Genomic DNA, 15,655 nt, shown 5'->3' with positions numbered 1-15,655 from the left:
GCCATGGGTTGGCCGACTGAGATGACTGGCAGATGCACCGGCTGTATACCCCCTACCGTGCCAACGTGCTGCATTAAAGCCTTGTTGTTGAATAAGTAACAATACATACAACACACCATTCCATATCCGTCCCTCCCAGTCACTGCCTTGTGGGAGTGCTATTTTTTGGCAGCATTGGTTTAATACGGTACAAGCAAACTCCGGTTTAGATATTAGCGCTTTCAAAAGCAGTCATATACGTAATAGTTCATTATAGCAGTGAACTGCAATAGCAATGCTGTACTTTTGCTTCACCCGCTATCGCTGGCCCACCACTCATGCGAGTGATTGATGTGAGTTGCCGAGTTCAGTGTGTAAGCTGCTATCTTTGATTGTGTATTTGTTTACCATTATGAATTACTGAGTTCTTGTTTGTGCTGTATGCATGTTGAACTTCTTTCACACCATACGTTGTTAACCGTGTTCATCGAAGGTGCGGGGAGAAGGACAACAAGACTAAACACGAAAAGCAGTTGTAAAAATGTCGTTGCTGGTCACTGTAGAAATCATTACTGCTGAAAATGATTCGACTCTTATGCTGGCTTTTAGGCGTTTGTTGTATCATTGCCAGTGGTGCCACGTGCAGTCAGTTCCCTGCGAGGCCTCGGTAGAACTCTGCCCTGCGGCAGGGAATGACCTCGCTGCTGCGCCAAATCCTGTGGACTCTGCACATCCCGCATGAGTTTCTGGGAATGGGAACAAACTTGAGAAGACCAATTGGCGAGTTGGATGGGAATGAGATTCCAAGCTGATTGAATTGGGTGTAAAAGATAGGTTTAGCCTTAGAGCAGATTTATAGTAGAGTTGTATTTTTTTACACCGTTGCTGAGCACAAGCCCAAAGGCCCAAAACGTGAAATGGCCAGTAACAAACAGCACTCTTGCTGTGTTAAAACCCTTGCACACGTAACAAGTTTATTTGCCCATGTCAGGTGGAGGACGGTTTATGACATATTGGTCAGATCATTACCCGACTTGACCAATATATCCTGTTACGAATTAGAATTGTAACAGTTGTAATAGATTAACGGTAACACGTTTCTCGAATTGAGAAAAGTTATAAGCTTGGGAAAATAGCGTGGAGCAGTGCAGGGGAAGACGCAGAAAGAAGCATTGTGTCTTGCAGTGTAGTGGTTGAACACGGTGTGAATGAAACGAAACGGTCTGATAGAACGAGTCCTTAACATGGTTGGATGAATGGGAATGAAGTGAGAAAGTGACTGGAGTGAATTAGTGACTGCTGGATCATCAACCTGACGATATGATTTATATTATGTTATTGATTGACGGTGAGGGATATTTCTAGTTAGGGACGGCTGAAGCTGTTCATGCACAGTGTTCAACTGTAAAATATTCTACCACAATGTTGCAGAGTGCGTCGCCCGCATTATCTACAAAGCTTCCGAAAAATGCAAGCACTCCAGACATGAGTCCTTACACCCTGTTGAAAAAGATCCACAACACAGGTAAGAAAACGGCCTGAGGCACCACCACAGTTGTTCAATAATAAAACCTAAATCTGATAATTGTTTTTTTACCCTTTTATCTGGCAACAAAACTGACACCTTTTTTTTACAAGAAGTCATGTTTGCATAGACCACAATACCTGAAGTCGTAATGCAAACAAAAAACATAACTCTGATAATGTATGCACTGTCCTTGAAGTTGATTGGTCCATACCCGAGACAGCTTTCCTTAGAGCCTAGTCTCACATGGTATTGGACCAGATGACGCCAAAAGGCGCACAACTCAAAGACAACGCCACCATCAGAGTATGAGAGCTCGGGGTAAGCATTTACACCATTGGAACCTCATTTGCCAGAAGAAAAAATATGATAATTGGTTTTATTTTACCCTTTTATCTGGCAACAAAACTGACACCTTTTTTTACAAGGAGTCATGTTTGAATAGACCACAATACCTGTAGTCGTAATGCAAACAAAAAACAACTAATAATGTATGCACTGTCCTTGAAGTTGATTGGTATCAGTTTTGTTGCCAGATAAAAGGGTAAAAAAACAATTATCATATTTTTTCTTCTGGCAAATGAGGTTCCAATGGTGTTAAACCTAAATCTATTAGAGCAAACCCCAACCTCTCGATCTCCCATTGTCCCATCAGCAGCTGAGTTATCCATGCAAATTGTAGATATGAGCAGGCACAGTCTCAAATGAAATCAGACTGCATGTCACGCCTTACTAAAGCACACCTCTCAATGTATTACAACAGTCCGGTGGGATCTCAATCAGGTGTTTTAATCTGAGGCAAGGCCCTTGTATGGATGGAGTTTCCTTTAGGATTCTTGAGGTTCACTATTAACACCTGAGGCTCCGAGCCAGTCCAAGGAATCTGAGACGTTTGAAGAGTGGTGTTGCCACAGAGGACCACGTTGGAGAGATATGACACAAATTAGCAGTGACAATTAGCAGATCACGTGATGTGAGTTGCATGGCGAGTGCCCCACAGTCAATATTTATTATTAGTGCGTGGCAAACTGGGTTTTCTCAATCACAGGCTGAAACAAAATTCACCCCTTATTAATACTACTTTATAACTCAACACATCAAGTATTCTGAAGAAAGTACATTGCCGACGATGTCAGCTTGCTATATGTTTTTCTCCAATAAGGCAGTAGTAAGCATGACAATGGTGAAGTGTTTTGAACCACAGGCAATATGGTCCCTGGGTTTCTTTTCATGTTGCCCACAGCCACGGAGGTTAGCCCTGTGGAGGTGTTTAAGCCCATGCCTGAACATGTGAAGGATGACGTGGGGACTTACAGGACATCTGAAGCAAGCAGGTCAGTACATTAAATTTTATTTTAAAAATGTCTGTCATTGCGTCTGGCGCAAATCAATTGGCACTAATGTCCACGCTGGATTTAAAAACACGTGATTTTATATCGAGTACTTATTGCTAAATTGAATCCATGGTTCACACTTAAATTTTGGGTTGAACACAATGATCTGACCAAACTTGTTGTAAGACCCTCCACTACCTGATATGGACAAACAAATGTAATTGTCATTGTACAAGCATTTAATGCACAAATTATTGTTTTAGCTCAATTTAATAATCTGCATTTGTACATATCACAATTTAATGTGTGTGGTTATGTTGGTTGGTAGAGGGTTATACAACAAAAGTTAATTATGAATCCTAATATTGACTGTGGCAATCTTATGTATTAGGTTAATCCAAAGTTGATTAACCTTGTTCTGATTAATGTAAATGGTACAGAGATGGTGTCCATAAATGTGAGAAATGTACCAACTTTTGAGTTGTAAATGTAAATCTATCGTTGTTGTGGTGCTGTTGGGTGCAGTCTGTTCGAGTTGACCACACCGACGGACGAGAATGAGAGCGGGAGACTGAAGCAGCGGCACCATCGCTCCATGAAGACGCCGGTCGACATGCAGGCATTCACCCAGAGAGTCCAGCAAGCCATGGATGGCAGAGGCAGGTTCCCACTTTAGTGCTTTCCTGCAGGCAGCAATCACACGAGCACGTTTGGGCAATGCAGGGAACTGCACATCTTCAGTACTTTTTGAAATCACCATTGCTGCTCATCTAATGTTACAGCTCTCAGCCAGTGGTGGAAATTCCTCATGCCTATTGCAGGGGAAAATATTTCCTAAGGCTTCTGCACATATTCGGCACTAAATTTATCGACCCTGGAAGGATGATGGGCTGAGTCAACCCCCGACCAGGATTTAGCTGGATATGACAATGCTATGGCTATATATAACACGGTTGCATGGGTTTATGCACATGGCCACGAGGATGTGATATGCACACACTCCTCGCCTTAATGTGTAAATAACAATTAGATGTTCGATATTTCCCTCATATTTTCTTACGAGCCCTTAATTCTTGAAAATGCCCTGATATGTTTTTATTCCAAGTATCATTATTCAAGAGTGAAGGCCAGGGCACTGGGCCTCAAGTCTTAGGCTATATTATACATGGACTCGGGGTGCGCTTGGGTTTAGTGCAGTAATGTGTAACTGCTTTAAAACAGAAATTAGTAAGTTGTATTGTAAACCTGAGATGTGCAGCATTTTAATAATGATGAAGAGTTATGTGCAGGAAAGGTGCACCACTTAGTGTCTGCTTAATTAATTAAAAGAGCTGTCATGATATAATGGGTAGCACACTGGACTTGCAATCCAGAAGTCGCCAGTTGACACGTGATGCAAGTGTTTTTTAACTCTCCCTACTACTATGAACCAGGATAAATGGGCACGCCACAATTTGTCAAATAGCAGGGCGTGTCTGGTGGGGTAAAGTGTGGGTACGCCCACCTCTTCAAGCACGGTTTGTCAACATGGAAGAGTAGACCAAAATACCCTCTAGAGCTCCCTTTAACAGAAGCCCTACTGCCGACAGTGGCTTGAGCAAGCAATTGCAGGGTTGCTCCTGTACCCCATTGAGGCATTAATTAGGTAACGGTACAATATCCGTCATTAAATATTGTAATGTGAAATGTTTTTGCAGACCTACCTGCATTGGAACGATCTGCCATGAACAGGTAATGTAATCTGTATGCAGTGCATTTCATTAATATGTTTCCATCTTCAGGTGTGTATCCTCTAGATCCTACCCGAATGATTATAACAGGTCTAACTAAGTGAGATCTTTATTTACCGAATCATTGTGTCAGAAGCCCCTATACAGGTTATACGCTTAATTGCCCTTTACTCATGGAATAAAACAAAATGTAACATTATCTGCATCTCCTTACATTTTAGGCATATTTGGAATTAGGCTTTTCAACTATTTCAACGCTGCTCTCTGGCCTCTCCAAATCCCTCATCTCCAAATCCCAATGATCCAAAATGCAGCTGCAAGATTTCTCACCAGTATCCACAAACTAGACCATGTCACACGAGTACAGTACTGCACCCGCCCCCGATAACGGAACGTACAGTGGCAGCAACCAACCACACGAGCAAGCCGGATTAGGAAAGGTTTCTCTACCACAGACCAAAAACATAGTAATAGGCTAACACAGACGGTGCGAATACTTTACATCAAGCAACTGCTGTAAAAAATAATAAGGTACTTGGAATTTAATTTTATTTAGTTGTTATTCTTGGTTACCCAGGAGAGCCTCGCTGAGTTTCAAGACTTTTTCAGTAGATGACAATATTACTGTGCGCAGTCTGAATTGAGTAATAAGCTGGTAATTATTCAACATTGGGATGCTTGGCCAATACCAGTCGCATTGTTTTTTACTTAAGGGAGGTAAATTGAATCCATGGTTCACACTTAAATTTTGGGTTGAACACAATGATCTGACCAAACTTGTTGTAAGACCCTCCACTCCCTGATATGGAGAAACAAATGTAATTGTCATTGTACAAGCATTTAATGCACAAATTATTTTTTTAGCTCAATTTAATAATCTGCATTTGTACATATCACAATTTAATGTGTGTGGTTATGTTGGTTGGTAGAGGGTTATACAACACAAGTTAATTATGAATCGTAATATTGACTGTGGCAATCTTATGTATTAGGTTAATCCAAAGTTGATTAACCTTGTTCTGATTAATGTAAATGGTACAGAGATGGTGTCCATAAATGTGAGAAATGTACCAACTTTTGAGTTGTAAATCTATCGTTGTTGTGGTGCTGTTGGGTGCAGTCTGTTCGAGTTGACCACACCGACAGACGAGAATGAGAGCGAGAGACTGAAGCAGCGGCACCATCGCTCCATGAAGACGCCGGTCGACATGCAGGCATTCACCCAGAGAGTCCAGCAAGCCATGGATGGCAGAGGCAGGTTCCCACTTTAGTGCTTTCCTGCAGGCAGCAATCACACGAGCACGTTTGGGCAATGCAGGGAACTGCACATCTTCAGTACTTTTTGAAATCACCATTGCTGCTCATCTAATGTTACAGCTCTCAGCCAGTGGTGGAAATTCCTCATGCCTATTGCAGGGGAAAATATTTCCTAAGGCTTCTGCACATATTCGGCACTAAATTTATCGACCCTGGAAGGATGATGGGCTGAGTCAACCCCCGACCAGGATTTAGCTGGATATGACAATGCTGTGGCTATATATAACACGGTTGCATGGGTTTATGCACATGGCCACGAGGATGTGATATGCACACACTCGCCTTAATGTGTAAATAACAATTAGATGTTCGATATTTCCCTCATATTTTCTTACGAGCCCTTAATTCTTGAAAATGCCTTGATATGTTTTTATTCCAAGTATCATTATTCAAGAGTGAAGGCCAGGGCACTGGGCCTCAAGTCTTAGGCTATATTATACATGGACTCGGGGTGCGCTTGGGTTTAGTGCAGTAATGTGTAACTTCTTTAAAACAGAAATTAGTAAGTTGTATTGTAAACCTGAGATGTGCAGCATTTTAATAATGATGAAGAGTTATGTGCAGGAAAGGTGCACCACTTAGTGTCTGCTTAATTAATTAAAAGAGCTGTCATGATATAATGGGTAGCACACTGGACTTGCAATCCAGAAGTCGCCAGTTGACACGTGATGCAAGTGTTTTTTAACTCTCCCTACTACTATGAACCAGGATAAATGGGCACGCCACAATTTGTCAAACAGTGGGGCGTGTCTGGTGGGGTAAAGTGTGGGTACGCCCACCTCTTCAAGCACGGTTTGTCAACATGGAAGAGTAGACCAAAATACCCTCTAGAGCTCCCTTTACCAGAAGCCCTACTGCCGACAGTGGCTTGAGCAAGCAATTGCAGGGTTGCTCCTGTACCCCATTGAGGCATTAATTAGGTAACGGTACAATATCCGTCATTAAATATTGTAATGTGAAATGTTTTTGCAGACCTACCTGCATTGGAACGATCTGCCATGAACAGGTAATGTAATCTGTATGCAGTGCATTTCATTAATATGTTTCCATCTTCAGGTGTGTATCCTCTAGATCCTACCCGAATGATTGTAACAGGTATAACTAAGTCAGATCTTTATTTACCGAATCATTGTGTCAGAAGCCCCTATACAGGTTATACGCTTAATTGCCCTTTACTCATGGAATGAAACAAAATGTAACATTATCTGCATCTCCTTACATTTTAGGCATATTTGGAATTAGGCTTTTCAACTATTTCAACGCTGCTCTCTGGCCTCTCCAAATCCCTCATCTCCAAATCCCAATGATCCAAAATGCAGCTACAAGATTTCTCACCAGTATCCACAAACTAGACCATGTCACCCGAGTACAGTACTGCACCCGCCCCCGATAACGCAACGTATAGTGGCAGCAACCAACCACACGAGCAAGCCGGATTAGGAAAGGTTTCTCTACCACAGACCAAAAACATAGTAATAGGCTAACACAGACGGTGCGAATACTTTACATCAAGCAACTGCTGTAAAAAATAATAAGGTACTTGGAATTTTATTTTATTTCGTTGTTATTCTTGGTTACCCAGGAGACCTTCGCTGAGTTTCAAGACTTTCAGTAGATGGCAATGTTACTGTGCGCAGTCTGAATTGAGTAATGAGCTGGTAATTATTCAACATTGTTGATGCTTGGCCAATACCAGCTGCATTGTTTTTTATTTAAGGGAGGTAACAAGTGAACCCAGAGGAAACCCATGCGGAACAGGGGGAGAACATACAAACGCCACACAGAAAGACACCTGAGTCGGGAATCGGATCCAGGGCCTTGTTGCTATTAGGCACAACTGTTACCACTGCGCCACATTGCTACATAACTATTGAATTGCGTGTAACTTGCACAATATGTTTTGACCGATGGCAGCTTAAACCTGAACACTCCACTCGACTCCGAGGAGGAGGGTGACGATGCGACGGGGGTGAGGATACGACGCAGCCACACGAGGGCACCAACGCAAAGGGTCAACAAGGAGGCCTTTTCGCAGCATCTCCGACAACACTTGAGAGAGGAGGCAGAGGAGCCCCGACCTGCGCACACCACAGGTCAGAAGAAGCCGCTTTCTCCATGCAAACAAGGACAATGTGATTTCCTGCTCAAGTGGGCATTGAGGCGGTGCTTGTCTCCTGTGTACAGCCCAGAGCCTGTGGTTGGAGTTCGCACATACCCATGGCGGCAGCAAGTGTATCCACTGGGCGTTTAAGCCCCATTGCACATTACCGGCCAAATGGCTCGGCCGTAGAGCGTGCGGCTCACAATATGAAGGTTGCAAGTTCAAATTTGCTTCTTTTGAAAGACCCGCAACCATCATAGAAATGTGGAATTTTCACCAGCTGGCTCAGGGCTGTAAACACACTGAGCACCGCCTCAATGTACATTGACTCTGACTTGACTGGTGTTGTCAAAATCAAGGATGGCTTTTGTGTGTTTCATATTGTCAATGTCCTGTTGTGTTTCTCCGTAGACTTGATGCCTGGAGGGGTTTCTGAACTGTCCATCGGGGAACACACCTCGCATTTCTCAGAAAGGAGTAGTAGCAAGCGCAAACTGAGAGACCGATCCACGCCGGGAGTCTGGAAAATGGCGGCAAAGACACTAGATGGTCATATGGAAGTGTCGGGAAGGGCAGAAGACGAGCATAGTGACGATATGGAAGAAAACGGTGTTCCTGCAGAAGTGACTATGTCGGGTTACCTTAGTCCAGTTATTGACATTCACCCATCACCACATATTGGCACCCCAAAAGTATCTGCAATACAGAGTGGCCTGCAGGACAGCGATGGAGATGTCACAGGGGCAGAGGAACTGGAGATGATGAGTGAAAGAGACGAGATGTCTGAAGAAGAAAAATCTGGATTGAACCCCATGGAGGAAGCAGAAAAGTTATCTGGCGAGTTAGTAGATCCCATGTCTATTCCACATCTCAGCCACACATCTCCAGTTGGTGAAGACTTGATGGGTGACGAGGAGGAGGGGGAGTCAAAACCTGAGTCAGACGGTGACCAAGCTGGCCCTGCTGGAGATGCCTTGGATCGTGGACTTAGCCACAATTTGGCAACGTCACCTTATGAAGAAGAAGAAGAGGAGGAAGATCACGGCAGTAGTAACGATGAGGAAGGTAATGCAAAGTTAATTTCATTTGCTACACAGATGAGCCCGTTTAGCCAGTTGCCCAGCTGTTTAACAAGGGAGATTCGTGGTGCATGAGCACAGCAAATATAAAAACAAGTGCTCCTTATTGTGTAGGACTGGGATATGATATATTTAATATGTTAAAAATGTTAACTTGTACAGTAAAATCTCGGCTAGCCGGACTAATAATTTCAACTTTTAAAGATTACAGTATTCACTCACTCTCAAAGAGATTGAGAACGACACAGAGGCACGAGGAGAAACCACAGACAAGCAGGAATGCAGCAGCAGCCACGCGGTGATGAGCCGGTGCTCCCAACAATAATCCAGCACAGAGCGATGATTGCATTTGTGCAATCCAAATTGAGTAATGTTTGGATCTTGTTTTGAATTATGTCAGGGGATCTTTAACTTCCATTGTGAAGCAAATGGTGCTTGTTTATTGATGAGTTTAAGGCTCTTATTATTTGGGAAATCGTTTGAATCTTGGAAATGTCAAATGTTGACTTTGTTACATTGAAGCATTGATAGTAAGAACTGAAGTATATCTCACGAAAATTTACAAAGGAGTTTGTTGCTGCATGTCCTTGAACAGGAGAGTTAAAATTGCATGAACTGAAGGCGAGCAGCAAGCCCTCGCCAACTCTGAACACTCCTGCTTTCTTCGCGAGAGACAAACTTTCGTAAGTAAAGTATGTCCTTATTTTAAAGCTTAACAAATATTGGTGTGTTTTGAATGTTTACCAATGTTGCACAGTGAGTTGGGCATTCCTCAGGTTATGTAAACCAATCCAGATAGTATTTGTCCAGATCATCACGCGGTCAAAACAAATCATTAATCTGAATCCAATGTTACACTGATAATTTCACCTATTGCGGATTAGCAGTCCGGAGTAGTTTGGGCTGATGTTGGTACAGATTCATAATCTTCCACATGATAGCCATATACTACTACATAGTTCATCTTTATGTTATGTGTAGCCATATGCTTGTTTTATCTCTTGCAGTAAAGGCAAGCAGAAGGCCGTGCTGAAGATAAACAAAGCTACTTCAAAAAGAGGCAAGACAGAGAAAGTGTTGAAGATACCAATGAAGGAGATCAAGAATATCTGCCAGAGATTTGTGCCCTGCCGGCTGAACAGAGATGCCCTTTTGGCCATTGAAAATAGGTATGCTGTGTCGTTAATGTGAACTGAAAAAATGTGTTTCATATTTTGCCCAACTCCAATAAATACGTTTATTTACAGTTTTAAACACAGTTGTAGAGCACAGCCCAAAGGTCCAGAATGTCAAGTGGTTCGTAACAAACAGCACTATCATAGCTGTAATAGATGTGTGTTAATGTTTCTTTAATTGAATAATGGTCTTATAAAAGCCTGGTAAAAGAGACATTGGGAGGGAATTCAAAAGTGGAGCACTGCAAAATAAGAATCAGAAAGAGAAGTGTTGTAACCTGCAGTGTGGCAGTTGAACACCATCTGTAAAGGGAGGACGGTGTCTGACCATAGAGATCACAGTGAAGAGATCAGGGATAAAGCACAGGGACACGTGTATTGGTGCCGACATGTACATCACCATAAAAGTTGGGTGACACGAAGAAGACGTCCTAGCTGAGCAGTGTTTCTCTGTGCCCGCAGCTGTTTTGTAGAGCTCTACCCCGCGGCTGTCTCTGAATGTGTCCTCCAATGCCTAGCCACCAGTTAATTCCATGCCTGTCAACCCATACGGTTTACCCGTATTCTTGTACAGGGAAATTTAGTTTTCAGGTTCATATGGCATACAGCCGTTTCAATACGGGCAAAACAAATGACCTTTTGTTTGTGTTTTTCCCTTATGATGGGACTTTGTAGGATGAACGTTGATATTTATAAAGGCACGGGGTGACCAATAAGGTCTGAATTGGTCTGTAATAAGGTAGGCACTGATAAGGGGTTGTACCTCATCTGCTTAGACCATGGGCCAAAAACGCCGACAACTCGGATGTGCGTCAGTGTTTATGCCATAAGAAATATCAATGTTGGTACATCCATTTGGCGCCTCGTAATGTACAATATCGTGTCTTACGTTTAGAAACTATGCTGCCTCAGTCTTCAGCAAACCCTTAAAATGTTTCTTTTAACAGTATGAATGTACATTGTTTTATGTTTTGAATGCCGATACATTTTTGGATTTGTATTAAGGCCTTGACACAAAGGCATTGGGTCTTTATGTGTCTATGTTGTGTCTCTCTCTGTGTGTCTCTGTCTTGCCTCAATCTGCTTGTGTGTGTCTGTGTTTTGTCTCTCTCAAATTTAGTTCTACCTGATGACGATTGCTTGTGTTGCAATCGAAACGTTGTATTCTATTATTTAATTTATTTTCTTTCTCCGTGACTTTACCGAAAGAACCAAAGAGTAGAGCCAGAATCTTCTGTGAAGACATGAAAAATAATGCTTCATCATTGTTCATGTCCTGTTTTGTCCTTATTCTGGTGTAATGCTGTTCGGGGGTGCCACGGTGGTGGGATGTTAACTACCTTGCTTGGTATACAGGAGGTCGTGGGTTCAATCCCGACCCTGACACCTGTATATTTGGAGTTTGCATATTCTCCCTGTGGTTGCGTGGATTTTTCTCCAGATCTTCCGGTTTTCCCCTCCATTTAGAGACATGTATTAAGAGTATTTGGCTGCTATACATTTCTACAAAAGCTATTTCAATGAGCTATCATTTGTGGCCAGGTTGTGTTGATGAAAAAGAAATAGCTATGGAGCTCAGTCGGCCTTACGTAGTAATATAAAAATAGTTTCGGATGTCTTTCACTTTTATACTATTTTGATGTAGTTTTATTTTAACTTTTGTCTCCGTTGACTTTCATTTTCCTTTAATGGGCCCTGGCCTGGTAATAATCGGACAATTATGCCTCCTTTGCATTTCTGTTCTTCCACAGAAAAAAATCTAATATTTGTTACACATCCCATTATCCACAAATTCTTCTGGGAAGTTCATAATTTAAGCAGCATTCAACACAATTATTCTCTGGACCAGTTTCAACATTCATTGTTTCATCGACAGGCAGGTCGGCATGAACATTCAATGCTGGTGAATTGCCAGATTGTTTTCGCCAAAGACCCTTTGATATATGGATCCTAGTTCAACAGAAAACTATGTAATAATATATAATCGTGTTATGGTTATAAAGGTCTTGATTGAAGATCTATTAATTGATTTGCAATCCTTTTTCTAGCTTGCCAAGATCTTGACATGCGTGTGTTTGTACGGCAGACTGCCACTGTTATTTGAACAGATGTTGGATGACCTGGATGCATTTGCATCCCATGCTGGGAGGAAAACGATTACAATCGCAGATGTGGAGCTGCTGATGAAGAGGTGAGGGCAGGGATGCCACCAAATGGGCTGTTAAAGTTTACAACTATGTTAAATGAATGTTTATTTTTTTTCTTTGATTTCAAGAATTAACCCAGTAAAAGCCAGTGTAATATTGAAGTATGTTCTTTTCGATTGTTAAATGTTACAAAATGAACCATGACAGTGAACTCTCAAGCGTAGAGACTTAAAAACCAAATTGTCAAAGCTGTTTTGCAACTTCATCAGAGGCGATACTATTTTTAAAAACGTGTGCTGAGCGCAGACCCAAAGACCCAACATGTTAAATGGCTGGTAACAAATACCACTGTCAAAAATAGATAAGAGTCAGTTGTAGTAGATGAGAGAAAACATTTGTTTAATTAAGTATGATTATAAGGGCTTGGGAAAGAGAATAGAGCGGAATTTAAAAGTGGAGCAGTGCTAGGGAAGAAGCAGAGGAGAAGTGTTTTGATCTGCTGTGTGATGTGTGGATGAGATGAAACGATCATTCTGGTAGGCCGAGTCTTGAATTAAATCCAGACCTCAGCTGAGTAAATCCAAACTTGAATCGTAATCAATCAAAATCTCCCACGGTGTTCAACTATATAGGATTCACAATCGATAATGTAAAGACATTCTCTGATACCAGGTCTGTATTTGGATTCCTTTTGGGAAAGAGTGGTGGTGCAGAGGTTAGCGTGGTAAAGTATGGTCAATACCCATGATATGGCGAGAGGAGGCCTTCATCCAACAGTACATTGACAAAACACGAAGTGGTTTTAGTCTCAGTGAATTCCTGCTGAGATGTGCATTGAGGTGGTGCTTATCTCCTGTTTACAGCTCTAGTGGTAGAAATTCCACATTACTATGGCAGGGGCAAGTCTTATCGCTGTTGACTTCCCAATCGAGAGGGACGATGGACTGCATCAACCCCCAACCAGGATTTGAACTCGTAGCCTTCCGATTAAGAGTCGCTTGCTCAACCCCTAATGAACTGCCTGGTCAGATAATTATAACTTGGATGAAAAATGCTGCTGTTATTGTGGAACCCTTGGGGTGCCCTTTCCTCATGTTGTGTCTGTGTGCGCGTCTGTGCAGGCAGCGTTATGTGACGGACACGATGCCTCTCGTAGCCCTGGTTCGCGAGTATCTCCCCATGGAGAAGCGCGTGGAGTTGCTGGACATTGTCCTGGGCAAGGTCCTGCCACCGCTGCCCACGACAGACAAATAGAACATCGAGAACGCTGCATGTGCGGGAAACACTACCCAATGCTAGCACAACACACACTCACGCATTGTCTTAACCAGCCTCATTTTGGTTTGCGAGAGGAAGTTTCAGCTGTAACCCGGCAATTTTTGGGCCTCCACGAAAGCGAATTCTAGAGGGTATTTGGCCTACTCTTCCACACAGACCAAACGTGTCGGACAAGGTAGGAGAGTCCCACGCTATATTCCTTTGCACACGATCTGCCGATCGGCTAGCTTGTGAACGCATTCTGCTAGGTGGACAGGCGGGCGGGATTTGGTAAATGCACTCATTGTTTCAACTGCCGTGGCGGGATATGACATTGAGTTGGCGACCCTGGATTGCAAGTCCAGCGTACTAACCATTACACCATTCAGTCCTGTTCTTTAAATATGCTTTACAATTACTCATACTGAGCACAGTTTAATATATTATATATAAGCGTTATTTTGGCTGTTTTTCATTGCAATAGCAGTAAATATGATTCGAAAATACTTGTCAGCTTTCAAAATATTTTATGCACTATCTCAAGTGTATGTATACCCCTTAACTACTGTTAACTCGCCACCTATCACAGGAATATGTCATTGTCGTGCGATTGTGTTTGGGAGAGAAGACGGAACATGGGCAAGCTGAGGATATTTGTCGGTGTATGGATATATGATGCACTTTTTTCGCACCGTACATAGCCAACCGTGCTAATCGGAGGTGCAATGTTCACAACTACAATAAGTTTCTACACATTTTAATATTTCTGGTGGATGGGGACAGGGAGCATAAATTCTGTGAGTTGTAAAATAGTGGCATGGTGTACGTTGTCTGTTGGTGACTTCCTGCTCAAATGAGCATGGAGGTGTCGTGCTCATCTCCCATTTACAGCCCTGAGCGAGTGGTGGAATGTCCACGTTCCTATAGCAGGAGCGACCACAATTGCATTCCCCACACTGGTACTAATTTCATCGACCTTGGAGTCAAGCTCCGTTGAGTCATTCCCGAGCCAGGATCTGTTTGCCTGCTACTCGCTTTATTCCACTGAGCGAACTGGCCAAGTTTTAATGTAAACATTTCTCAAAATTCATTTATATTTTATCAAAGGTCAAGCAGGTTCAATTCCTTAAGAGTTGTACACACAATCAGATCTTTAGGTTGGGCTGTCCAAGCAAGGGACAAGTCTGTCGGTTGGGTCTCAGGCTCGATAGCCAGTGTCGTGTCCACACTTTGGCCGTGGTTGATTGCAGTGGCTCAGCAATGTGTAACTGTTGAAGACGAGGAATAAAGTTGTCGCGTTTAATAAAAATCAACGAGACGTGGCCGTGGCCAAAGCCGTTGATTGCGCCACGCCTCTACTCTCCGCCAGAACCCCGATTTTATTTTCAACAGTTACGCAGAACGAAGTTTTTAACACAAACCGTTATGTATTATCTAAATAATGCAACAATAATTGATAATATTTTAAAATACTGTTTAAAAAAACACTTTAATTAAATGTACCGTACGAGTAATGGCAGAACTCCATGGCTCCAGGAGGTGGCCCCGAGGCTTGCCATAACGTAAGTGAGCGTGGTGATTTACAGCCAACGTCAGTTGAGCGTCGACAATTAGACCCAAGCCGAAACAACGTAATGTGAATTATAGAATTTAGTATTGTCACCAGTATGACGTAAGTATACCAAGTTTGCAGTCGATACGACATTGGGAAGTGGGTTAAAATTAAGTTACAAGATTTGAGGATATGACAACAGTGAGTTAAATAAAAGCGTGTAAAATGTTTAAAAGTATGTTTTTGATTTTTAATGATAGGATATAGTCTTGTCATCAGTATGACATAGGTATATCGAGTTTGCAGTCGATAGCACATTGGGAAGTGGGTAAAAATTGAGTTACAATATTTTTTGAGGATACGACAACAGTAAGTTAAAGAAAAGCGTGTAATAAAAAAAAGTTTCACTCTTGAGTGTAATAAAAGGTATATATAATACACCAATTTAATGTCATTACA

The 15,655-nt window shown here is 42.3% G+C and overlaps 1 protein-coding gene across 1 annotated transcript in view; it reads left to right on the top strand.

Annotated features, from left to right (window-relative positions):
• The window catches only part of LOC144727689 (uncharacterized), a 17,194-nt gene extending 1,539 nt beyond the window's left edge, over positions 1 to 15,655 (top strand). Inside the window, exons 3-14 of the mRNA XM_078606709.1 lie at positions 1,411 to 1,504; positions 2,748 to 2,838; positions 3,364 to 3,497; positions 4,536 to 4,569; positions 5,689 to 5,822; positions 6,858 to 6,891; positions 7,800 to 7,978; positions 8,398 to 9,051; positions 9,661 to 9,748; positions 10,073 to 10,234; positions 12,327 to 12,431; positions 13,509 to 15,655. Coding sequence (XP_078462835.1) covers positions 1,411 to 1,504; positions 2,748 to 2,838; positions 3,364 to 3,497; positions 4,536 to 4,569; positions 5,689 to 5,822; positions 6,858 to 6,891; positions 7,800 to 7,978; positions 8,398 to 9,051; positions 9,661 to 9,748; positions 10,073 to 10,234; positions 12,327 to 12,431; positions 13,509 to 13,641 — 1,842 coding nt within the window. The 3' untranslated portion in view covers positions 13,642 to 15,655. The remainder of the gene's footprint in view (positions 1 to 1,410; positions 1,505 to 2,747; positions 2,839 to 3,363; positions 3,498 to 4,535; positions 4,570 to 5,688; positions 5,823 to 6,857; positions 6,892 to 7,799; positions 7,979 to 8,397; positions 9,052 to 9,660; positions 9,749 to 10,072; positions 10,235 to 12,326; positions 12,432 to 13,508) is intronic.

The sequence above is a fragment of the Lampetra planeri genome, chromosome 26 (genome assembly GCF_965212315.1).
Source record: "Lampetra planeri chromosome 26, kcLamPlan1.2.h2, whole genome shotgun sequence".
Taxonomy (NCBI): domain Eukaryota; kingdom Metazoa; phylum Chordata; class Hyperoartia; order Petromyzontiformes; family Petromyzontidae; genus Lampetra; species Lampetra planeri.
This window is presented reverse-complemented; position numbering and strand designations above follow the sequence as displayed.